General features: G+C 47.3%; 1 protein-coding gene across 2 annotated transcripts in view; it reads left to right on the top strand.

Moving 5' to 3' along the window:
* The window catches only part of LOC140410419 (solute carrier family 35 member F3-like), a 260,016-nt gene that overhangs the window by 209,135 nt on the left and 26,010 nt on the right, over positions 1 to 24,871 (top strand). The window contains exons 5-7 of one of the 2 annotated variants that reach the window (XM_072498490.1): positions 7,116 to 7,241; positions 20,737 to 20,929; positions 21,593 to 21,682. In XM_072498490.1, the coding sequence (XP_072354591.1) occupies positions 7,116 to 7,241; positions 20,737 to 20,929; positions 21,593 to 21,682 (409 nt within the window). The remainder of the gene's footprint in view (positions 1 to 7,115; positions 7,242 to 20,736; positions 20,930 to 21,592; positions 21,683 to 24,871) is intronic. The other variant, XM_072498491.1, reaches the window with a different exon arrangement.

The raw sequence follows: 24,871 nt of genomic DNA, 5'->3' as shown, positions 1-24,871 counted from the left end.
ATTTGATCCTCTCTTTCCTTATTTCTCTCTTTGTTATCATCTGTTTGTTTTTGTAGCCTTCCCAATCTTCTGACTTCCCACTACTCTTTGCCACATTATAGGCTTTCTCTTTTGCTTTGATGCATTCCCTAACTTCCTTTGTCAGCCATGGCTAATCCCCCCTCTGATAACCTTTCTTTTCTTTGGGATGAACCTCTGTACTGTGTCCTCAATTACTCCCAGAAACTCCTGCCATTGCTGTTCTACTGTCTTTCCCACTAGGCTCTGCTCCCAGTCGATTTTCGTCAGTTCCTCCCTCATGCCCCTGTAGTTACCTTTATTTAACTGTAACACCTTTACATCTGATTCTACCTTCTTTCTTTCAAATTGGAGATTGAATTCTACCATATTATGATCACTGCCTCCTAAATGCTCCCTTACTTTAAGATCTTTAATCAAGCCTGGCTCATTACATAACACTAAGTCCAGAATGGCCTGTTCCCTCGTGGGCTCCATCACAAGCTGTTCCAAAAAGCCCTCCTGTAAACATTCAATGAATTCCCTTTCCTTGGGTCCACTGGCAGCATTATTTACCCAGTCCACCTGCATATTGAAGTCCCCCATGATCACTGTGACCTTGCCTTTCTGACATGCACTTTCTATTTTGTGGTGCATTTTGTGCCCCCGGTCCTGACCACTGTTAGGAGGCCTGTACAAAACTCCCATTATGGTTTTTTTGCCTTTGTGGTTCCTCAACTCTACCCACACAGACTCCACATCATCTGACCCTATGTCGTTTAGTGCTATTGATTTAATTTCATTCCTAATTAACAAGGCAACCCCGCCCCCTCTGCCCACCTCTCTGTCTTTTCGATAGGTTGTGAATCCCTGGATGTTTAAATGCCAGTCCTGAACCCCCTGCAACCATGTCTCTGTGATGCCTACCACATCATACCTGCCAGTCACAATCTGGGCCACAAGCTCATCTACCTTGTTCCGTACACTGCGCGCATTTAAATATAGCACCTTTAATTCTCTATTGACCGTCCCTTTTTGTTTTCTTAGTGTGGTGGACCTTGGTTTACTGAGCCTTTCCATACACTGTGTCATATTTTGTGGGATGGGGACTATCGTAACCTCTCCTGAGTTTTGTCTTTTCGTGCTTTTTTGTATTCCTAAGCAGCTACGCTTCCCACTGATTACTTCACCTCTTGGTTCCTTGACTTTCCCTTTCCCCCCCCAATCTTTAGTTTAAAGTCCTATTGACCACCCTATTTACTCTTTTCGCCAGAACACTGGTCCCAGCTCGGTTCAGGTGGAGACCATCCCAACGGTATAGACCTGTCCCAAAACTGATGCCAGTGTCCCATGAAAAGGAACCCCTCTTTCCCACACCACTCTTTCAGCCACGTGTTAACTTCCCTTATTCTTGCCTCCCTATGCCAATTTGCACGTGGCTCGGGCAGTAATCCGGAGATTATGACCCTTGAGGACCTGTTTTTTAATTTGAATCCTAGCTCTTTATAATCTGTAAACAGGTCCTCTTTCCTAGACTTGCCTATGTTGTTGGTACCGACATGGACCACAACAACTGGATCCTCCCCCTCCCTCTCCAGTATCCTTTCAAGCCGGTCAGAGATGTCCCGCAACCTAGCACCGGGCAGGCAACATACCATGCGGGACTCTTTATCCTGCTCACAAAGGATACTATCTATCCCCCTGATAATAGAATCCCCTACAACTACAACTTGCCTATTTACTCCCTCCCCTTGAATGGCCTGCTGAACCATGGTGCCTTGGTCAGATGACTCATCCTTCCTGCAGCCCTGTTCGCCATCCACACAGGGAGCAAGTGCCTCATACCTGTTGGACAGGGTCAAGGGCTGAGGCTCCTGAGTTCCTGACTGCTGGTTCCCTTTACCTGCCTGACTTGCAGTCACACCCTGCTGTTCCTGGCCACTGGCAGGATTTAAACTACTTACTCTGACAGGTGTGACTGCCTCCTGAAACACAGTGTCCAGGTAAGTCTCCCCCTCCCGGATGTGCCTCAGTGTTTGAAGCTCAGACTCCAGCTCATCAAGTCTGAGCCGGAGCTCTTCGAGCAGCCAACACTTACTGCAGATGTGGTCGCTGCAGCTCGCAATGGGATCTGCCAGCTCCCACATCAAGCAGCTCAAGCACATCACCTGACCAGCCATCACTAATTAATTAATTAGTTTAATTTAAGTTTACGAGTTTAGCTGTGTTTTTTTTTAATTTGGGGCAGATTTGCGATCAACCAATCAGGTCACAGCTTCCCTCTGATGTCACTTTTGGGGGAAAAAACTGGAAAGCAGGAAGTTACCGTTAGGTTTTTATACTCACAGAGACTGCTCCTCCTCCTCCGAACGGCTCCCGAAATTAGGCCCGAAAAAAGAGAGAACAAAACAGTAGGGAAAAAGCACCTTCTCCCACTCTTCACCAAATTACCTCACCGCACCAAATTACCAAATTCTCACTCTGTCTGTGTCTCACTCACTCAGGCTGTGTGTCCTTGACCTGCGCAATGCTATAACGACAGGTGTAACAGCCCCTTCACTATAACGACAGGTGGAACACTCCCTTCACTATAACGAGAGGGGTAACACTCCCTTCACTATAACGACAGGTGTAACAGCCCCTTCACTATAACGACAGGTGTAACACTCCCTTCACTACAATGACAGGTGTAACACTCCCTTCACTATAACGACAGGTGTAACAGCCCCTTCACTATAACGACAGGTGTAACAGCCCCTTCACTAAAAAACAGGTGTAAAAGCACCTTCACTATAACGACTGGTGGAACACGCCCTTCACTATCACGACAAGTGTAACACTCACTTCACTATAACGACAGGTGTAACAGCCCCTTCACTATAACGACAGGGGTAACACTCCCTTCACTATAACGACAGGTGTAACAGCCCCTTCACTATAACGACAGGTGTAACACTCCCTTCACTACAATGACAGGTGTAACAGCCCATTCACTATAACGACAGGTGTAACAGCCCCATCACTATACCGACAGGTGTAACGCTCCCTTCACTATAATGATAGGTGTAATAGCCCCATCGTTATAACAACAGGTGTAATAGCCCCTTTACTATAATGACAGGTGTAACACTCCCTTCACTATAACGACAGGTGTAACAGTCCCTTCACTATAACAACAGGTGTAACACTCGCTCCACTATAAAGACAGGTGTAACAGCCCCTTCACTATAATGACAGGAGTAACAGCCCCTTCACTATAATGACAGGTGTAACACTCCGTTCACTATAACAACAGATGCAACAGTCCCTTCACTATAATGACAGGTGTAACACTCCCTTCACTATAACAACAGGTGAAACAGAGCCTTCACTATAATGATAGGTGTAATAGCCCCTTCGTTATAACAACAGGTGTAACAGCCCCTTCACTATAATGACAGGTGTAACACTCCCTTCACTATAACGACAGGTGTAACACTCCCTTCACTATAACGACAGGTCTAACAGCCCCTTCACTATAACAACAGGTGTAACACTCGCTCCACTATAAAGACAGGTGTAACAGCCCCTTCACTATAATGACAGGTGTAACACTCACTTCACTATAACAACAGATGCAACAGTCCCTTCAATATAACGACAGGTGTAACAGCCCCTTTGTTATAACAACAGGTGTAATACTCCCTTCACTATAACGACAGGTGTAACACTCCCTTCGCTATAATGACAGGTGTAACAGCCCCTTCACTATAACAGCAGGTGTAACACTCCCTTCACTATAACGACAGGTGTAATAGTCTCTTCACTATGATGACAGGTGTAACAGCCCCTTCACTATAACGACAGGTGTAACAGCCATTTCACTATAACGACAGGTGTAACACTCCCTTCGCTATAATGACAGGTGTAACAGCCCCTTCACGAGAACAGCAGGTGTGACACTCCCTTCAATATAACGACAGGTGTAACACTCCCTTCACTATAACGACAGGTGTAACACTCCCTTCGCTATAATGACAGGTGTAACAGCCCCTTCACTATAACAGCAGGTGTAACACTCCCTTCACTATAACGACAGGTGTAATAGTCTCTTCACTATGATGACAGGTGTAACAACCCCTTCACTATAACAACAGGTGTAACACTCCCTTCAGTATAATGACAGGTGTAACAGCCCCTTCACTATAACGACAGGTGTAACACTCCCTTCACTGTAACGACAGGTGTAACACTCCCTTCACTATAACGACTGGTGTAACAGCCCCATCAGTATAACGAAATGGTGTAACACTCCCTTCACTATAATGACAGGTGTAACACTCCCTTCACTATAACGACAGGTGTAACACTCCCTTCACTATAACGACAGGTGTAACAGCCCCTTCACTATAACGACAGGTGGAACACTCCCTTCACTATAACGACAGGTGTAACACTCCACTCACTATAACAACAGTGTAACAGCCCCTTCACTATAACGACAGGTGTAACACTCCACTCACTATAACGACAGTGTAACAGCCCCTTCACTATAACGACAGGTGTAACAGCCCCTTCACTTTCACGACTGGTGGAACACGCCCTTCAATTTAACGACAGGTGTAACACTCACTTCACTATAACGACAGGTGTAACAGCCCCTTCACTATAACGACAGGTGTAACAGCCCCTTCACTATAACGACAGGTGTAACACTCCCTTCACTATAATGACAGGTGTAACAGCCCCTTCACTATAACGACAGGTGTAACACTCCCTTCACTGTAACGACAGGTGTAACAGCCCCTTCACTATAACGACAGGTGTAACACTCCCTTCACTATAACGACTGGTGTAACAGCCCCATCAGTATAACGAAATGGTGTAACACTCCCTTCAATATAATGACAGGTGTAACACTCCCTTCACTAAAACGACAGGTGTAACACTCCCTTCACTATAACGACAGGTGTAACAGCCCCTTCACTATAACGACAGGTGGAACACTCCCTTCACTATAACGACAGGTGTAACTCTCCACTCACTATAACGACAGTGTAACAGCCCCTTCACTATAACGACAGGTGTAACAGCCCCTTCACTTTCACGACTGGTGGAACACGCCCTTCAATTTAACGACAGGTGTAACACTCACTTCACTATAATGACAGGTGTAACAGCCCCTTCACTATAACGACAGGTGTAACAGCCCCTTCACTATAACGACAGGGGTAACACTCCCTTCACTATAATGACAGATGGAACACTCCCTTCACTATAACAACAGGTGTAACAGTCCCGTCACTATAACGACAGGTGTAACAGCCCCTTTGTTATAACGACAGGTGTAACACTCCCTTCACAATAACAACAGGTGCAACAGTCCCTTCACTATAACAACAGGTGTAACAGCCCCTTTTTTATAACGACATGTGTAACACTCCCTTCACTAAAACAACAGGTGAAAAAGCCTTCACTATAATGACAGGTGTAATAGCCCCTTCGTTATAACAACAGGTGTAACAGCCCCTTTGTTATAACGACAGGTGTAACATTCCCTTCGTTATAACAACAGGTGTAACACCCCGTTCACTATAATGACAGGTGTAACAGTCCCGTCACTATAACAACAGGTGTAACAGTCCCTTTGATATTACAACAGGTGTAACAGCCCCTTTGTTATAACGACAGGTGTAACACTCCCTTCACTATAATGACAGGTATAACAGCCCCTTCACTATAATGACAGGTGTAACAGCCCCTTCACTATAATGACAGGTGTAACAACCCCTTCACTATAATGACAGGTGTAACATTCCCTTCACTATAACGACAGGTGTAACAGTCCCGTCACTATAATGACAGGTACAACAGCCCCTTTGTTATAACGACAGGTGTAACACTCACTTCACTATAACAACAGGTGAAACAGTGCCTTCACTATAACGGCAGGTGTAATAGCCCCTTCATTATAACAACAGGTGTAGCAGCCCCTTCACTACAATGACAGGTGTGACACTCCCTTCACTATAACGACAGGTGTAACACTCCCTTCACTATAACGACAGGTGTAACACTCCCTTCACTATAACGACAGGTGTAACACTCCCTTCACTATAACAACAGGTGTAATAGCCTCTTCACTATGCTGACAGGGGTAACAGCCCCTTCACTATAATGACAGGTGTAACAGCCCCTTCACTATAACGACAGGTGTAACAGCCCCTTCACTATAATGACAGGTGTAACAGCCCCTTCACTATAACGGCAGGTGTAACAGCCCTTGACTATAATGACAGGTGTAACACTCCCTTCACTATAACGGCAGGTGTAACACTCCCTTCACTATAATGACAGGTGTAACACTCCCTTCACTATAACGACAGGTGTAACACTCCCTTCACTATAACGATAGGTGTAACAGCCCCTTCACTATAACGACAGGTGTAACAGCCCCTTCACTATAACGATTGGTGTAACACTCCCTTCACTATAACGACAGGTGTAATAGCTTTTTCACTATAACGACAGGTGTAACAGCCCCTTCGCTATAACGATTGGTGAAACACTCCCTTCACTATAACGACAGGTGTACCTGCTTTTTCTCTATAACGACAGGTATAACTGCCCCTTCGCTATAACGATTGGTGAAACACTCCCTTCACCATAACCACAAGTTAGAACAATTGAGAAATTCTGACCAATTTGATGCCATCTAATCTTGAGGTCACCTGATTGCCATCTTTAATATTTGATAGGGTAACTGTAGAGAGAGGTTTCTGCTTGTAGGGGAGCCAAAACATCCACCGTTAAGATGTTGACAATACATTTTTGGCAGTCACTAATAAATCCAACAGGGAATTCAGGAGAAATGTCTTTACATAGAGCGTGGTGAGAATGTGGAACTCATTTCCACTGAGAGATAAGTTCAATCTCAGAGATATTTCAGTGGAAGAAGCTAGATAACTAGATAATCACTGGAGCGAGAAAGGACTAAAAGGATCTGTTGACAGGGTGAGATGAAGAGAGCATAAACACTGGGTAGGGAGCAGTTGGACAAAATGCCTGTTCCTGCGCTTTGCATGCTACGTGTTTTAATGCTGTGTGATTAAACCAGCCTGTTTTTCTCTTTACACCAGATAGTGGCCGCCATCTTTGCCATGGCTGGGATAGTGATGATAACCTATTCAGATGGTTTTCACAGTCATTCTGTTATTGGGATCACTCTGGTGGTCGCCTCAGCCTCCTTGTCAGCACTTTACAAGGTAATGATCATCAGCAGAAACACAACCAGCCTGCCAGGGATCTGAAGGCAAGAGGGTTAACCCTGTCAGGAATATAGTCCAGCTTTGTGTTCTGGGGGCAAGGGAGGAGTGGAAGATCTGGTTGGGTTCGGGGGAGGGTATGTTTTGCACCCTGGCAATATGTTTGAATCCTTCCACACATAGCTTTGAGGTTCTCGCCGATTGGTCAGGTTCTGATTGATACCAAGACTGCGTAAAACCCACAGTCTAATCTCAGCATACTGTGGGCAGCACAGTAGCACAGTGCTAGCACTGTGGCTTCACAGCTCCAGGGTCCCAGGTTCGATTCCCCGCTGGGTCACTGTCTGTGTTTAATTTGCACTTTCTCCCCGTGTCTATGTGGGTCTCCTCCGGGTGCTCCGGTTTCCTCCCACAATCCAAATGCGTGCGGGTTAGGTGGACTGACCATGATAAATTGCCCTTAGTGTCCAAAAAGGATAGATGGGGTTATTGGGTTACGGCGATAGGGTGGAAGTGAGGGCTTAAGTGGGTCGGTGCAGACTCCATCGGCCGAATGACCTCCTTCTACACTGTATTTTCTACTTTCTAACATGTGAAGTTATGGGATCCAGCGGGCCCTTCTGTTCCTTTTGAGCACGAAGATGAAAGGTTCAAGACACACACCGTGGACTTAAGTTCATGATCCAGGCTGATAGCCTCATTGCAGCACTGAGGGAATGCTGCGCTGTCAGGTGTGTCGCCTTTTGGTTAAGGTGTTAAACGAAGGCCTTGCCTGAACTCATGGGTGGATGGACAGGGTCCCACGGGCAGTATTTTGAAGAAAAGCAGGGGAGTACTGGCAAGTAGGAGGAGGATTCCGGTGAAAAATATTGTTGAGGCAATAGTTTGAAAACAAATGAAAGGGAACAGATTAAGTGAACAATCAGAAATTGTGTGTCCCTACACCAAAGGTACAGGGAAAGCTAAAAGATGTAAAGAGAAATAAGAAACTTGTGAGTCAAACAATAATAATAATAGCTTATTGTCACAAGTAGGCTTCAATTAAGTTACTGGGGGAAAACCCTCGTCGCCACATGCCGGTGCCTGTTCGGGGAGGCCGGTACGGGAATTGAACACGCGCTGCTGGCATTGTTCTGCATTACAAGCCAGCTGTTTAGCCCACTGTGCTCAACCAGTCCCGTGAATAGAATAGAAGCTTAGGTTAGGGAGTATGAGCCAAACGGGTGTCCTTTATACAAATGTAGAGAGTACAATGAGCAATTGATAAATTGCAAGTATAATTTTAACTTGGAGGATGGCCGTTGAGGAAAGCTGTGTAGGACAGTGAGGGCAGGAAGTAAACATATCACATTATAAAGTCTACAGGAATGATGGGAAAATAATAGAGGGGAGGAGTATCCTTAATAATTAAGGATGAAATCACTTCAATGATAAAAGAGGATATATCAGGAAGTAAGCAGGTAGTGGGGACTTAATGGATCAAATTTAAAAATTAGAAAGGGATTTCAGACTGTGTCGGGGGAGTTGTGGACAGGCCCACTGGCAGTGGCTGTGAAGTGGTAGATTGTATTAATGCAGAGGTTAGACAAGCATGTAGTGTCTTAATGAGGGATTTTAACGTTTATATAGCTCGGGATAAACAGACTAGCATTTTTCAGAAAGGTAGTGAATTACACAAGCCCGTTCTGCAACCATGTGTCCGAGAGCAGATCAGGCCAATATGAGATATAGCGGGAGAGGCAGAAAACGAAAACCGCGTCAGGCGACAAACAGTTTGTGATGCAACCGGCTCTCTCCCGTAGGCGAAATTGGGATCTCGCCGTAGCGTGACGAGAAACAAATTATCACCGCTGAAGCCCCATTTCCACACAATTAACGAGAACTACCCCATATCCAACAGCCTCCCGTTATTCAGCGGCCTCCCCAGCAAGTGGTCACGCTGGAGCCGATTAGCGCTCCTTTTGAAATACAAGAGCCTGGTGGAAGGGCTTCTGTGGGGAGCTGAGGAGAGTAGCCATCTTTGCTCACAGACAAAGAGCCCGGGGGTGCTGGACTTGCCACCACAGTGCTCGTGGGAGGTGGGGGACCCTCAGCTAGGGGGTGGGCTGCCATGGAGGGTAGGGGAGGTGCTGAGGGGGGGCAATCGGGGGGGCAACTGCTCGCGGCACCACCATGCCAACCCCTGGATCATGTGTACCCATTCCAGGGACAGCCCTTGTCCCTGCCTGTCTCCCCTACCGGCCACCCATAGCCCCACCGACTGCCGTGGCCTGTGTCCGTGCTGCAGAATGCTATCGCTAATCGGGAATTGGCAATCGTGGTTAAGTGAGCACTTCACACAAGCCAAGCGGGTTCCCATGGGTGGGCGGGCCATGTAGCATGTGGCTGTCATTGCCTCGCTTTCCAATCAGACCGTGATGCCTGGACAGTGTACCTGAACACTGCGGGAGGCAACACCACACACACAGCAGCCAACATCCCAACACCCAGGGGATGGGACACAGCCCCCGGGACATGCCCACGGCCGGAGGGTGGGTGAGTGCAAAGGGGAGGGGGCCAGCGCCAAGTCCAGGTGACCTTATATGTGGGTGTCTGGGTACAGGGTCTGGGGTCCGGTGAGGAGGAGGGGGGGGGCCGCTGCAGCTGGGAGGGCGTGGGCTGGGCTTTCCAGATGGAGGGGGGAAGGGGAGATCAATGGGGGATTGGAGAGTCCCGGGGTTCACCTTGGGATGGAGGAGCAGCTGGTTCAAGCCCCCGGCTGCCCCTGCATCATCTGGCTCTGCCAGCCCTGGCGGCTTCCTGATGTGTGCACCAAGGTGTCAAAGCCCTCAGCGATGTTCCTCAGTGATTGGGACACGCGCTGCAGCGTCTCGGCGATTCCCATCTAAGACTTGTCCCGTAGAACCTCATCAAGGTCGGCCTGGTTCTGGGTGGCATCCTCCAGTGAGTCGGACATTCTGCCGAGACCCTCAGCCATGGCCGTCACCGACTGTGCGACGCCTTGGACACCTTCACAATGGTGCTGACGTCGTGCACCAGGCTCTCCACCGCGGTCGCCACCCGAGCAGTGTTGGCCTCGGTGCCATCCACCATTTCCGGTGACATCTCGAGCACCTGTGGCGTCTGGGACTCCTCGAATCAGTAATGGACCTGCTGGAGTGTCGCTGTCATCTCCCTCTGACTGTCTCGGTCGCTCCCTAACGTCTCCATCAGCTCCGGGGTGACTTCTTCCAGAGGCTCAGCATCAGGCTGGGACCCAGCTGGGTCCTGGGATCCAGCAGACCTCTGACTGCTGTCTCACGTGGGGATTCCTGCCTCCACCTGATGTACATCAGCAGCTGTGTGGTGCTCACCAGGCTGTGCCCCAGAAGCCTGACCACTAACCAGACCGACCAATTTGTGTGTATCTGCACTGGTGGAGGGTGGGGATGACAGCTGTGACACGACTATTACAGTGACATCCTCTGAGCTCTCCCCAGAGGTGGTCTCCTGGGATACTGGAGAGGGTCCCGCCTGGGATGGGCCGGTGCCATCGGCTGGAGGACCTGCAGTAGAATGGACATGTGGTCAGTGGAGGGATGGGTCACTCGTGTATTACAGGTCCATTGGCTGGGGCCCGGTGGTTCCTCACCACTGCGACGCCCATTAGCTTCTGCGCGGGTGACCGATCTGTCCTTGGCCACACCAGCTACCTGCAGGACCCGCTCCTCGAAGGTGGTGAGGATTCTTCTGTCTGGCACCCCTCCGCCAGTCTGGGCCCTCTCCCGGCGATTGTGGGACAGCTTTTCCCGAGTAGACACAGAGAGGGCATCACGTGTTTCACAGTGGTTGTGGGGTTGTGGGGGGAGGGGTGGGGGCGTGGGGACAGAAGGGTTGGAGGGGATTGAGGGGAGGGGGTGGAGGGAGGATTGGCGGTCGCATGGAGAGTTGGGGGTGGATGTTCGTGTGGGGGCGGAAAGATCTCCAGGGAGGGGGGGTCATGGGCATTGGTGTCCACTCTCTCATGCTGCCCGGTGTGTTTATTGACCTTTTTCCTGCACTGGAGGCCAGGCCTCCTGGTCACACTCCCCAAGCTCACAGCCTCCTCCCAGGCAGCACAGGCTGCCCTATGGCTGACCCTCCTGGACCCTCGAGGGAACTGGACATCCCTCCTGGCCTCCACTGTGTCTCGGAGCCTGGCCAGGTCAGCGCCCCGGAATCTTGGGGCCGGTCTCCTGGTCCATTGAGCTGGGGTTGGCTGAGCAAGTGCAGCTTGAGTGCTGTTCGACCTTGTTAACGGGGGGCTGATGAGCACGGTGCCAGCGAATCAGATGGTGAGCCTTCATTTGCGGCGAGAAGCCCGTGGGGCCTCGTTAAGTGGACAAGTTAACGTTAAATAGCGTTGCCGGCCTCGCTGGGCCGAGTGCCGGGAAGCTCGCGACAGTTCCCGCTCGCTACCACACTTAGAAATCTTTCTGGAGAATCTCGCTGATTGTAACTTGTAATGAACCAGATATGTGTAATGATTTGTGAATGTTTACCCAATAATGATCATAATATCATCAAGCGCAATGTAGTGTTTGGAAGATTTTAAAGGCAGAATTTGATGCCCTCCCCAGTGGTGGGTTTGGTGGCGTGGGTCCTGTAGTCAGGTTGGGGGGATGGAGTAGGGCAGGGACCCCACTACCTACTTGCCGCAACCTCAATTACGTCCATGGCGTGAAAGCCCAATGATGGCACTACCCGCCTGCTGCAAATTGCATTAATTTCCCACTTAAGGGCCTCCTCCTGCCACCAAAGCAGGGGACACGCCATGCTTAAAAAGCAAACCCTGGCATGTTTGCTTGTGAGCTTCCAGAGGGTTCGCTTGTTCAAAGGCGCTCGGTGTCTGATCATGAGATCAGGCGGGGCGACCCGCCATGTGCCTCTTCTTTCCCCTGTGACCCACATCCTCCTCCTCCTTCCATACAAACAAGTAGGCGGAGTAGGCCATTCGGCCCCTCGAGCCTTCTCCGCCATTTAATAATAGCTGATCTGAAAGTGACCTCAAATCTACATCCCGTGTAACCCCGATAACCTATCTCCGCCTTGCTTACCAAGAGTCTAACCGCCTCCATCTTAAAAATATTCAACAACTGCTTCCATCGCCTTTTCAGGAAGAGAGTTCCGAAGACTCTCAACCCTCTGAGTGAAAACATTTCTCCTCATCTCAGTTTTAAACGGGCAACCCCTCATTTTTAAACAGGGACAGAGTTCTAGAATCTCCCACAAGAGGAAACATCCTCTCCACATCCACCATCAACACCCCTCAGGAGCTTCAAACAAGTTGTGTCTTACTCTTCTAAACTCCAGCGGATACAAGTAACCTGTCCAGCCTTTTCTCTTAAGACAACCCACCCATTTCTGGTGTTCATCTGCTAAACCTTCTTTGAACAGCTTCCAATGCATTTACATCCTTGATTAAATTAGGAGACCAATACTGTACACCATACTCGTGGTCTCACCAATGCGCTGTACAACTGAAGCGTAACCTTCCTACTTTTGTAATCAACTCCCCTCACAATAAACGATAACATTCTATTAGCTTTCTTAATTACTTGCTATATCTGCATACTAACCTTTTGCGATTCATACACTAAGACACCCAGATCCCTCTGCATCTCAGCTCAGCAATCTCTGACCTTTTAGGTAATGTTATTTTTTATTCTTCCTGGCAAAATGGACAGTTTCACATTTGCTCACATTATACTCCATTTGCCAGATTTATGCCCGCTCACTTAATCTATGTCCCTTTGTAGCCTCCTTATGTCCACTTCACAACTTACTTTCCTACCTATCTTTGTGTCATCGGCAACCATCCCTTCAATCCCTTCATCCAAGTCATTTATATAAATTGTATAATGTTGAGGTCCCAGCACTGATCCCTGTGGCACACCACTCGTTACATTTAGCCAATCATAAAGTGATCCATTTATGACTAATCTCTGCTTCCTATTAGCTAGCCAATCTTCTATCCATGCCAATATGTTACCCCTTAGACCATGAGCTTTTATTTTCCACAGTAACTGTGTGATTTTATCAGATGCTCCTGGAAACCTAAGTACAGTACATCCATAGTTCCCCTTTATCCACAGTACACGTTACTTCCTCAAAGAACTCCAATGCATTGGATAAACATGATTTGCCTTTCACAAAACCATGTTGACTCTACCTGATTACCGTGAACTCATCCAAGTGCCGTGCTATAACACCTTAATAAAAGCTTCTAACGTTTCCCTGTCGCAGATGTTAAGCCTATAGTTTTCCTCTTCCCGTCTCCACCCCCTTTTCTTAAATAAGAGAGTCACATTTACTGTCTTCCAATCTAATGGGACCTTCCCCAAATCGAGGGAGTTTCAGAAAATTAAAACTACTGCATCAACTATCTCATTAGTCACTTCTTTTAAGACCCTAGTGGGGATTGTATTTAGTTCCCCAAACTGTAGTGGTGATGTTGGGCATGGCATTAAACAGGAAATTAGAGATTTATGCGATAAAGGCACATCTGTAATTATAGGTGCTTTTAATCTGCATATAGATTTGGCAAATCAAATTAGTAACAACATCGTAGAGAAGGAATTCCTGGAGTGCATACGGATGGTTTTCTGAACCAATTCATTGAGGAACCAACTAACAAACAGGCCATCCTTGACTAGCATTGTGTAATGAGAAAGGAATCAGTGGTAATCTAGTTATGTGAGACCCCTTGGGGGTGAGCGACCATAATATGATACAATTTTTCATCAAGATTGAGAGTGAGATAGTTGATTCTGAGACTAGGGTCCCGAATCTTAATTAAGGAAACTATGATGATATGAGGCACAAGTTGGTTCTGATGAATTGGGGAACGTTACTTAAAGGGATGACGGTGGACAGGCAATGGCAAACATTCAAGGAGCACATAGGCGACTGCAACAATTGTTCATTCCCGTTTGGCGCAAAAGTAAAATGGAAAGGTGGCCAATCCATGGCTTACAAGCAAAATTAGAGATTGTATTAGACCCAAGGAAGAGGCATACAAATTGCCCAAGAAAAGCAACAGACCTGAGGGTTGGGAGCAGTTTAGAATTCAGCAAAGGAGGATCAAGGTATTGAAGGGGAAAATGGAGTTTGAGAGTAAGCTTGCGGGGAACATAAAAACTGACTGTAAACGTTTTTATAGGTATGTGAAGAGGAAAAGATTGGTGAAGATAAATGTAGGTCCCTTACAGTCAGAAACAGGGGAATTTATAATGGGGAACAAAGAAATGGCTGACCGACTAAATACATACTTTGGTTCTGACTTCACAACGGAGAACACAAACAAGATACCAGCAATGTTGGGGAACACAGGAATTAGTGAGAGGGAGGAACGGAAATGAATCAGTATTAGTAGAGAAATGGTGTTGGGGAAACTGATGGGATTGAAGAATTCCCAAGGCCTGAAAAGTACTTAAGGAAGCAGCTTGAGAAATAGTGGATGCATTGGTGGTCATCTTCCAAGATTCTATAGACCCTGGAACAGTTCCTACAGATTGGAAGGTAGCTAATGTAACCCTACTATTTTAAAAGGGTGGTAGAGAGAAAACAGGTAAGACCAGTAAGCCTGATGTCGGTAGTGGGGAAAATTCTAGAATCCATTATCAAATATTTAATAGCAGATCACTTGGAAAATAGTGACAGGATCGGACAGAGTCAACATGGATTTATGAAGGGGAAATCATGCTTGGCAAATCTACTGGAATTCTTTGAGCATGTAACTAGTAGAGTTGGGGTGTTCAGAACCAGGGGCCACAGGCTGAGGATACGGGACAGACCACATAGATGAGGAGAAATTTCTTCACTCTTCAGAGAGTGATGGAATTTGTTACCACAGGAAGTATTTGAGGCCAAAACATTGTATGTTTTCAAGAAGCAGTTAGATGTAGCACTTGGGCAAAGGGGATGGGGGAAGGGGGGTCAGGCTATTGAGTTGGATGATCAGCCATGATCATAATTACCAGTGGAGTAGGCTCAAAGGGCCGAATGGCCTCCTCTTGCTCCTATTTTCTATGTTTCTATGATGTCCATCGAGGCCTGGGGCTTTGCCAGCCTGTAGATCCAACAATTTACTCAGTCCTACTTCTCGGATGATTGTAATTTTCCGGAGTTCCTCACTCCCATCCATTTCCTGATTTACAGCTATTTCTGGGATGTATCCTTTATAGTGAATACTGCTGCAAAATACCTGCTCTATTCTTCTTCCATCACTTTGTTTTCTTTCCATGATAAATTCTCCAGCCTCACTTTCTATAGGACCAACATTCACTTTGTTAGCACGTTTCTTTTTTTTGGACATTTATTGAAACTCTTACCATCACGGCAGCACGGTAGCATTGTGGATAGCACAATTGCTTCACAGCTCCAGGGTCCCAGGTTCGATTCCGGCTTAGGTCACTGTCTGTGCGGAGTCTGCACATCCTCCCCGTGTGTGCGTGGGTTTCCTCCGGGTGCTCCGGTTTCCTCCCACAGTCCAAAGATGTGCAGGTTAGGTGGATTGGCCATGATAAATTGCCCTTAGTGTCCAAAATTGCCCTTAGTGTTGGGTAGGGTTACTGGGTTATGGGGATAGGGTGGAGGTGTTGACCTTGGGTAGGGTGCTCTTTCCAAGAGCCGGTGCAGACTCGATGGGCCGAATGTCCTCCTTCTGCACTGTAAATTCTATGTAAATCTATGTAATCTGTTTTTATATTTCTGGCTAGCTTTCTCTCATACTCTAATTTCTCCCTCCTTATCGATCTTTTAGTCATCCTTTGCTGTTCTCTATATTCTGACCATCCATCCGTCTTTGCACAATTATATGCTTTTTCTTTAAAAGGTATATTTACTAAGGTTTTACATTTTGGAGAATAATGCAACATAAGCAAGGAACAAAAAAAGGCTCCAAATACATGAGTACAGAAAAAGACAGGGGCGCGATTTACCGGCCTCGTCATTCGCGATACTTGAGACATCTCGTGAGATTTAACTGAACCTCGCGAGACGTCACGATCTGGATTGCTCCCTCGCTGGGCAAGATGGCTCATTTAAATATGTCTGCGCTTGATTCTCCCGGCTCCCGGGAACTAAGAGCCTCCCCAGTGAGATCGGAGACAGGGCAGGGTGGCACACCGGCTCTCCCTCTGGCAGTCAGGCACTGCCAAGATGCCTATGTGGCACTCCTCTCACCCTCAAACTGAATGTAAAATTATGGCTGCTGCTACTGAAGGGCATCTTCACTATGAGATTGTTAATTACTCCCACCTTGCTGCACAATACCTGGCCTCGTGTAGCCTGCTCTCTGGTTGGCTCACAATGTACTGTTCTAACAACCTACTCCAAAAACACTCTATGAACATCTCATCGAGGCTACCTTTGCCCATCTGGCTCTTCCAGTCTACGTGTAGATTAGAATCTCCCATGATTAGCGTCCTGTCTTTCTGACAAACACAAATAATTTCTTCCTTTCTCTCCACCCTACAATGTGGTTATTGTTAGGGAGCCTGTACACAACTCGTACAAGTGACTTCTTGCCTTTACCATTTTTCATCCCTACCCAAACTGTTTCCACAGTCTGGTTGCCTGAATGTCGGTCATCCCACACTATTGTGCTGATACAATCATTAACTCCATCCCCTCCATCTTTTCCGTGCTTCCTGTCCTTCCTAAAAATCCTGTACCCTTCAAAACTCTGGCCCCAATCCATGTTCTCTGGCAGCCATGTCTGTGGGCACTCCCAGTTCATCAGTTTTGTTTAGAATATTTGTCCCATCATACTCACCTGGCTCTATGACACTCCTCGGCCTGAGGTGGGTGAAGTATCAACAGGAGCCACTACCCACCAGTGGCATTGCTGAGCAATGAAGAGTCGTTGACCTCTGAATTGTTGGCAACTCTTGGTGGGTGGAACCTCTGCCGATGGGGGTTCTTGATTCCAGGGAAGGCCCGCTACTGCCCAGTTATGCAATGGAGCTTCCCCAATGGTGGACAAGAACCCCACCCCCACTCGCCTGCCCCTCCCATCAAATGCCACACTAAGATTCTCAGCTTCAATGGGAAGAGACTGAGATCGCCCACAGCAAACTGAACAAATCTATTAATGGGTAAATACAAGAACATAAATGTATAAAATGACAGAAATTCTGTTGAACCGGGGGGCGCAGTGGGTGGCACTGCTTAACATGATGCAGAACCAGTTTGTTCCGTGGAGGGGGCAAGAGGTCTACTTGGCAAAAAGACATAGCCATTGGCAATTAAAGAGATAAGAGAACATAAAACGAAAAGCAAAAAAAACATAGGAAAATACAAAACAAAAGACACAGATTCTATAAAATGGGAAAAATACAAAGAACAGCAAAGGATGACAAAGCTGATAATAAAAGCCAGAAAGAGAGAGTTTGACAAGAAACTTGCAAGTGTATCAAAATTAACACAAAACAGCATTTTACAATTATATTAGGCAAGATAAACAATGTGGGGGCCCGTTGAGAATTGTTAGCTGTGATGCTCCTCAATGAACATAAAGCAATGGCTAACATTGTTGAATACTTACTTTGCATCAATATCGACAAAACAAAACAAAAAGGCAAATTTTGCTTTAAACGGGTGCCACAAACTCTACTCTCACACATGTAGCATCAAGGGCAGTCCCAAAAGATTCTCCCAGCTCTCCAGCAGTTTCCCCATTCTTCACCGCATCGGCTCATATTTTCCAAAGGCCTTCGACAATCATTCCACTTTGTCCGAGTTTTCAAGATACTAAGGAACGCTTCGACAGACCCCCTCGTTCTCCGGTCATCTCAGACCTGACAGCATGAATTCCCAGAGACTCCCTTATCCAAACCCTTTATTAAATCCCTTGAAACATTCTTGTCGGCTCTGGTAAGCTGCCTTCTACACGGAGAAATTTGCTACTTTTCCTCGTCCAACTTTCTACTGACATGGATGAACTCTTCCTGAGAGAAATTTACTTCTTCTGCCCCAAGTGTTTCTGTGAGAACGACATTGTTTTCTACCCATAACCCAAACTGTAACTCGACTCTCCGTTCCTTGTCGATTATACTTTCACTTTAGCTGACTCTCAATTCCATAGCGACCTGGACCACATGATCACTTCACTTCAGTCTAATGACAACATTGTCAAGAACCACTTTAATTTTTTCTCCCAGATGTCATCTTAGTCTCACTTTGAATTTAAAGGAACATTTCAAAACATAAATGTCTTGCAAAGTTCAGCATTCATAGAATCCCCACAGTGCATAAAGAGGCCATTTGGGCCATTGAGTCTGTACCGACCCTCCGAAAGAGCACCCTACCTCGGTCGAATCCCCTGCCTTATCACCATAGGCCCACCTATCCTGCACATCTTTGCACATTAAGGGACAATTGATCATGGCCAATCCACCTAATCTGCGCACCTTTGGACTGTGGGAGGAAACCGGAGCACCCGGAGGAAACCCACGCAGACACGGGAAGAACGTGCAGACTCCACATAGACTGTCCCATGTCCCATGTCACTCTGTTAATTAAGAAATGTGAGAGAGGGAAACTAGTGAATTATAGACCAGTTAGTCGAACATCTGGGAAGATTTTCCCTGGTGTGTTCTGATCCCTGCTATCGGACTGAAATGTGGGTCAGGAACCTGCACGTTTGGGAAACAATTGTTGATTGTATTTTTACCTGGGGTGGTCAATTATTGGCTCGAGGGTGGGCTTCCTGTCTGGATAAGGATGGGGGTGGTCTCTCTGAGGTAGAGGGCGAATCCGAGACCTTGCAGTTTGAAAGCTGTAGCAGCTGGGAATTGAGGGGGTGTCTTTAGAATTCTCTTCCCCACTGTATTCATTAACAACTGAAAGAATGGGATTGAAAAGCTTTTATGTTCAAACTTGCTGAAGGCTGAAAGGTAGGCAGCATTGGTATAGTGTCGATGGAAACATAGCGGGCGCTATTCTGCCCCCCCCCCACGGCGGGTGGGAGAATCGCCGGGGCGCCGCGCGAATCGCGGCCCCGACCCCTGCACGCGATTCTCCCACCCCCCGGAAAGCAGCGGCACGCGATTCGCACCGGGCCGCTCGGAGAACCGGCGAGTGGTGATTCTTCGGCCGGATGGGCCGAGAGGCCGCTACGACACGAAAGGTTCCCGCCGGCGCCGTCCGCCCCTGGTCGCTGCCGGCAGGAACTCTGCGGGAGCACTGGGGGGGGCGGCCTTTGGGGGGTGGGATGGGGGCTCCTTCACTGGGGTGGTCTCCGATGGGGTCTGGCCTGCGATCGGGGCCCACCAATCGGCGGGCCGGCCTCTCCCCCCCCCCCCCCCCCCGGCCTACCTCCTTCCGTGCGCGGCCCCAGAACACCGGCTCCATGTTGGTGAGGGGCCAGCATGCGTAAGACGTTCCCCGCGCATGCGCAGGATGGCGCGGCCCAACTGCGCATGCACAGGATTGGGCTGCCCCGTAAGGACGCTGGAGTGGCATGAACTGCTCCAGCGCTGTGCTGGCCCCCTGTGGGGGCCAGAATAGGTCATATCCGGGCCCCGTTTGCGCTGTCGTGAACGCCGTCCTCAATATCGGAGAATCGCCCCCAACATTACAAATGTGAGGCCATCCACTTTGAACCGAGAAAGGATAGAACAGGTGACATTCTAAATAGCGAGAAACTAGAAACTATGAAGGTTTAAAGAGACTTGGAAATCTAGGAATCAAAAAGCAAATGGCCTTTACATTCGGAGGACTGGAGCACAAAGGGGTAGAAGTCATGATTAAACTGTACAGAGCCATGAGTAGTCGACTCCTGGAATGCTGCGATTAATTCCCGATACCGCACCTTCAGAAAGGTAAGCTGATCTTGGAGAGTGTGTAACGTAGATTTACCTGTACTTCAAAGGTTACAGACTTAACAAACCAGTTATATTTCTTGCAATTTATCAGGTATCGCGGTAATGCGATCAAAGTTTTTAAGACAGCAGACGGGATAGATTGAGCGACAGTGTTTGAACTGGTTGGGGAGTCTCGGATTAGGGGACATAGTCTAAAAATGAGAGGCAGGCCTTTCAGACGTGAGATTAGGAAACATTCCCACACACTTAAGGGGTGATCAAAGGGTAGACCTCTTTGGCGGTTGGTGCCAGAATTCTTATGTATTTAAAACCTGAATCTGGCGTATTTTTGTTATTTAAAGGTATTAACGGATATGAGGAGAATGAGAGCCAATGGATGGAGTTAGGTTGTAAATGACTTATGGTCACATTGAATAGCAGAACAGGCTAAATTCCTGTTCCTGTGCTTTCTGAGTTCTCTTAATTGTCCTGACCAATATTTATTTCTGAGCCAACACCTAAATGTTCTGGTCCTAATAAGGTTATGTTTTTTTGGGAGCTTACTGTGCACAAATTGGCTGGCATCTTTTCGACATTACATCAGTGTGACTAAACTAAAGTGCTGTAAGAAGTCATGAAAGACACTAAATGCAACATCTTTCTTTCAGGTCTTGTTCAAGATGCTCCTGGGTAGCGCCAAGTATGGTGAAGCAGCCTTATTTTTATCCGCGCTGGGAGTCTTCAACGTCACATTCATCACGTGTGTTCCGTTGGCACTTTACTTCACCGGTGTCGAGCACTGGACCCCATTCAGCCTCATTCCCTGGGAGAAACTGTGCGGGATGGCGATTCTCTTGCTGTGTAAGTCGTGAGGGGTTTCTGAGAAGTGAACAATGTCTACGCACCCCCCCCGCCCTCCCCAATCTCAGAATCTCTCTGCCATCATTACCGAGTCTGTGAATGAACTTCCCATTGAATCCCTCTGCAAAGTTTGAGGGGTTGGGAGTGAGGTTGGAGAGGGGGGTGGTATAATCATAGGGATGGATTTTTAAATGATTTCTTGGTCAATTGGTTGTTTCTGAGGCAGAAGGTGGAGGGCCCAAGTTCTTCACCAGACAGACACTAGAGTACACTGTCCAGGCTGACACTCCAGTGCAGTACCGAGGGAGAGTTGCACTGTCAGAGGTGCCTTCTTTTGAGTAAGGCATTAAACGGAGTCTGCTCTCTCAGTAGATGTATATATGTCTTGGCAATATTTCAAAGAGGAGCAAGGGAGATGTCCCTCGCCTCTGGTCAGTGGTTATTCCTCAATCGGCATCACTAAAAGCAGATGAGCTGGCCACCCATCATTGCTGCTTTTGGGATCTTGCTGTGCGTAAATTACCGGCCATGTCAATAACATTACAACAGTGACTATGCTTCAAAAAGTGCCTCATTGACCGTGACATGCTTTGGAATCCTGAAAGGTGCTACATGCAAGTCTTTCATTTTCTAATCCGTGATTTCTTGCGTCTATTGTTTCAGCCTTTAACATCCTGATGAATTTTGGGATTGCGGTCACCTCCCCGACTCTGATATCGGTGGGAGTGGTCCTCAGTGTTCCCGTAAATGCCGGTAAGAATGTTTCTCTTTGGTTCTTTTCTTGGACAGGGGCAGCACCTGGGGCAAAAAGAGCAAATGGCCTCTAAGCTGGAGATTGCTTCTCCTGGACAACCTCTGACTTTCTCTCCACCGTAAACTACGATTCATCCAAAATTCCAAAGGGAAGATTAAAGGGAGATTTAACAGAGGTGTTCAAAATCGTGATGGCTTTTGATGAGTTGATCGGGAACATCGGCTTAAGGGCAAAACTGAAGGTGGGGAAGAGTGAGGCCTTGTATTTTGGACCTGCGAAAGATTGATGAGTGCCGTGCAATTGGTGAGAAACCCGGAGATGTGGAGGAACAGAGAGATTCAGCAGCCCAATGACAAGAATAAATCACTAAAAGCTAGTGGAGAAGTCGGACAAAAACCCTGTAAAGCTGATGGAATGCTGGCCTTTACCTCAGAGGGCTGGGATACTAGGAACTGGATATTTGTCACAGTTGTACAGAGCTTAGACTCTAGCTGGAGAAACTGCGTTCAGTTCTGGTCACTGCACCTCAGGAAGGATATAGTGGTCTTGTAGGGGTGGGGGGGGTGGGGGGGGGGCAGCACAGTTTCACCAGAAAGATGCCACAGTGACAAGGGTTAAGATTTGAGACCAGGTTAATTAGACAAAGCTCGCAATCTATTACGATCCAGCAGTGGCTGGATACTGAACAGCACGGTAGCACAGTGGCTAGCACTGTGGCTTCACAGCGCCAGGGTCCCAGGCTCGATTCCCCACTGGGTCACTGTCTGTGCGGAGTCTGCACGTTCTCCCCGTGTCTGCGTGGGTTTCCTCCGGGTGCTTTGGTTTCCTCCCACAGTCCAAAGACGTGCAGGTTAGGTGGATTGGACATGCTAAATTGCCCTTAATGTCCAAAAATGTTAGATGGGGTTATTGGGTTACGGGGATAGGGTGGAAGTGAGGGCCTAAGTGGGTCGGTGCAGACTCGATGGGCCAAATGGCCTCTTTCTGCACTGTATATTCTATGTAACCCCAATATTTTATTTTAATTTTGTAATACTGTTGAGGAGAGGAGTGATTGCACGGAGAAATAGGGATATGGTATTAAAACAAACTTCATTACTAACACAGGATTAAAATATCTCTATCACACCCGAAAATAGCTTACAATTACCCCTTAAACAATACTACTCAGCACAGTGAATACAATACCCTTAATTGCTATCTTTATTGCCACTTAAACAACAAGAAAATAAATAATGTCATCTCTCAATCCACCTTAAATACCAATGGCACAGAGGAATACTTGCTTTACAGAGATATTCTTTGAGAAAGAGATCTATTGACACTGCTTTACAGAACAGATCTGACTCCTGTCAGAAATTCTGGCTGTATGTCTTTAAAAGATGTTTCAACTGGCCTGTTTCAGCTCCCCCATGTCCTCAGACAAGTCTGCATTGCTTTAAATACAGTTAATCCCTTTTAACTAACTTACAGTGAAAGCAGAACTGCCTCACTCCTAGACACTGCTTCAGCCACACCAGAACTGATCTGAAAATGCGTTCTCAAAAAGCATGATGTCTTAGCTCCACCCAGCAACGACATCATCTCACCAAGCTGATAACTAATTAACTTCCCAGGAATCCACGTAATCAAAACAAAATTGCACGAGCCAAAGCTTTGTATGATGGTTAATTGAACTTCTGGCTCCTAAAAGCTTTGTCGTCTTTCAAACCAAGATTCTTTTAGAAACATGCCGTCAGCAGTTAAACACACTCTAACCCAGGCTTTTAACCCTTACTTCACCAAATACTTATCATACAATATAGCTGAACTCCTACACAATCGTTAGAATTCCCTTAGGTGTAGAAGATAAATAAATTGTCTCTCAGGCATTTAAGATGATATAATGGAGTTGATAGGGTAAATAAAGTATTTCCTCTGGGAGTGTCTAGTTCAATTGGGGCTTGGTATTAAAATGTGAGCCATGCTATTCAGGGATGATCAGGAAACACTTCTTCAAGTGGTGGAAATCTAGAACACACATGCCAGCTGATGAGGGTGGGGGGGATTCGATTGAAAATTTCAGAACTGTGGTTGATAGGTTTTTGTTGGGTAAAAAGAGTTTTGGAAGCGAGGAGGGTAAACAGAGTTAAGATGCAGATCTAACGGAATGGCAGCGGAAGGGCTGAGAAGTCTTATGTTCATCTCTTCCTCTGCGGGTCAGTGACAAGTGGCCCGACCAGGCCTGTGTCCCCAGCTGATTCTGACAGGCAGGCGCCAGGGTAGATTCGACTCTTCAAGCCCAAACTCCAGGACCCCATGCCAACTGGTGGCATTTTTTTTTTTTTTTAATTATTTTTATTCTCCTTTTTCACATTTTCTCCCAAATGTACACCCAACAATAAACAATAATCAGTAACGAATGTAATGTCAATCCCCATATCAATAACAACGATCCCACCAAACCCCAAATATTAGCCCACATTTAACATTTAAAAATGACAAAGAGGAATCAGGAATCACCCATAGTCAACATCAGGCGGCTGCTGAATGTGATAATGACCCCCCCCCCCCCCCCCCCCCCCCCCCCCCCCGTGGAGAGAACACCAGTGGTGATCGTCTCCGTGGACGCAGAAAAGGCCTTTGACAGAATCGAATGGAGCTACCTCCTCGAGGTACTGGAACGGTTTGGGCTAGGAGTGGGATTCACCGCCTGGGTGAGGCTCCTGTACAACGCTTCCAAAGCGAGTGTCCGAACTAACACCACCAGCTCTGAATACTTCCAGCTACTGAGAGGAACAAGACAGGGCTGCCCCCTGTCCCCACTCTTGTTCGCGCTAGCGATCGAACCCCTGGCGATAGCCCTGCGAGACACGAAAAGCTGGAAGGGAATCCGGAGAGGAGACAGAGAGCAGAGTCTCACTCTATGCAGATGACCTGCTCCTCTAAGTCTCGAAGCCACAGGAGGGACTGAAGGCAATACTGCAAATACTGAAAGAGTTTGGAACCTTCTCGGGCTACAACCTTAACCTGGGCAAAAGCGAGACATTCCCAGTGAACCCAAAAGGGGGAGGGACAGAGCTGAAGGGGCTCCCGTTTAAAACGGCCCAGAACAGATTCCGTTACCTGGGGATCCAAATAGCCAGAGACTGGACACAGATCCACAAGTGGAACCTGACCAGCCTGTTGGAGGAAGTGAGAAAAGACCT

This window comes from Scyliorhinus torazame, chromosome 4, assembly GCF_047496885.1.
Source record: "Scyliorhinus torazame isolate Kashiwa2021f chromosome 4, sScyTor2.1, whole genome shotgun sequence".
In the NCBI taxonomy this organism is placed as follows: Eukaryota; Metazoa; Chordata; class Chondrichthyes; order Carcharhiniformes; family Scyliorhinidae; genus Scyliorhinus; species Scyliorhinus torazame.
Note: the sequence above shows the minus strand (reverse complement) of the source record. Positions and strands in the feature narration are given on the sequence as shown.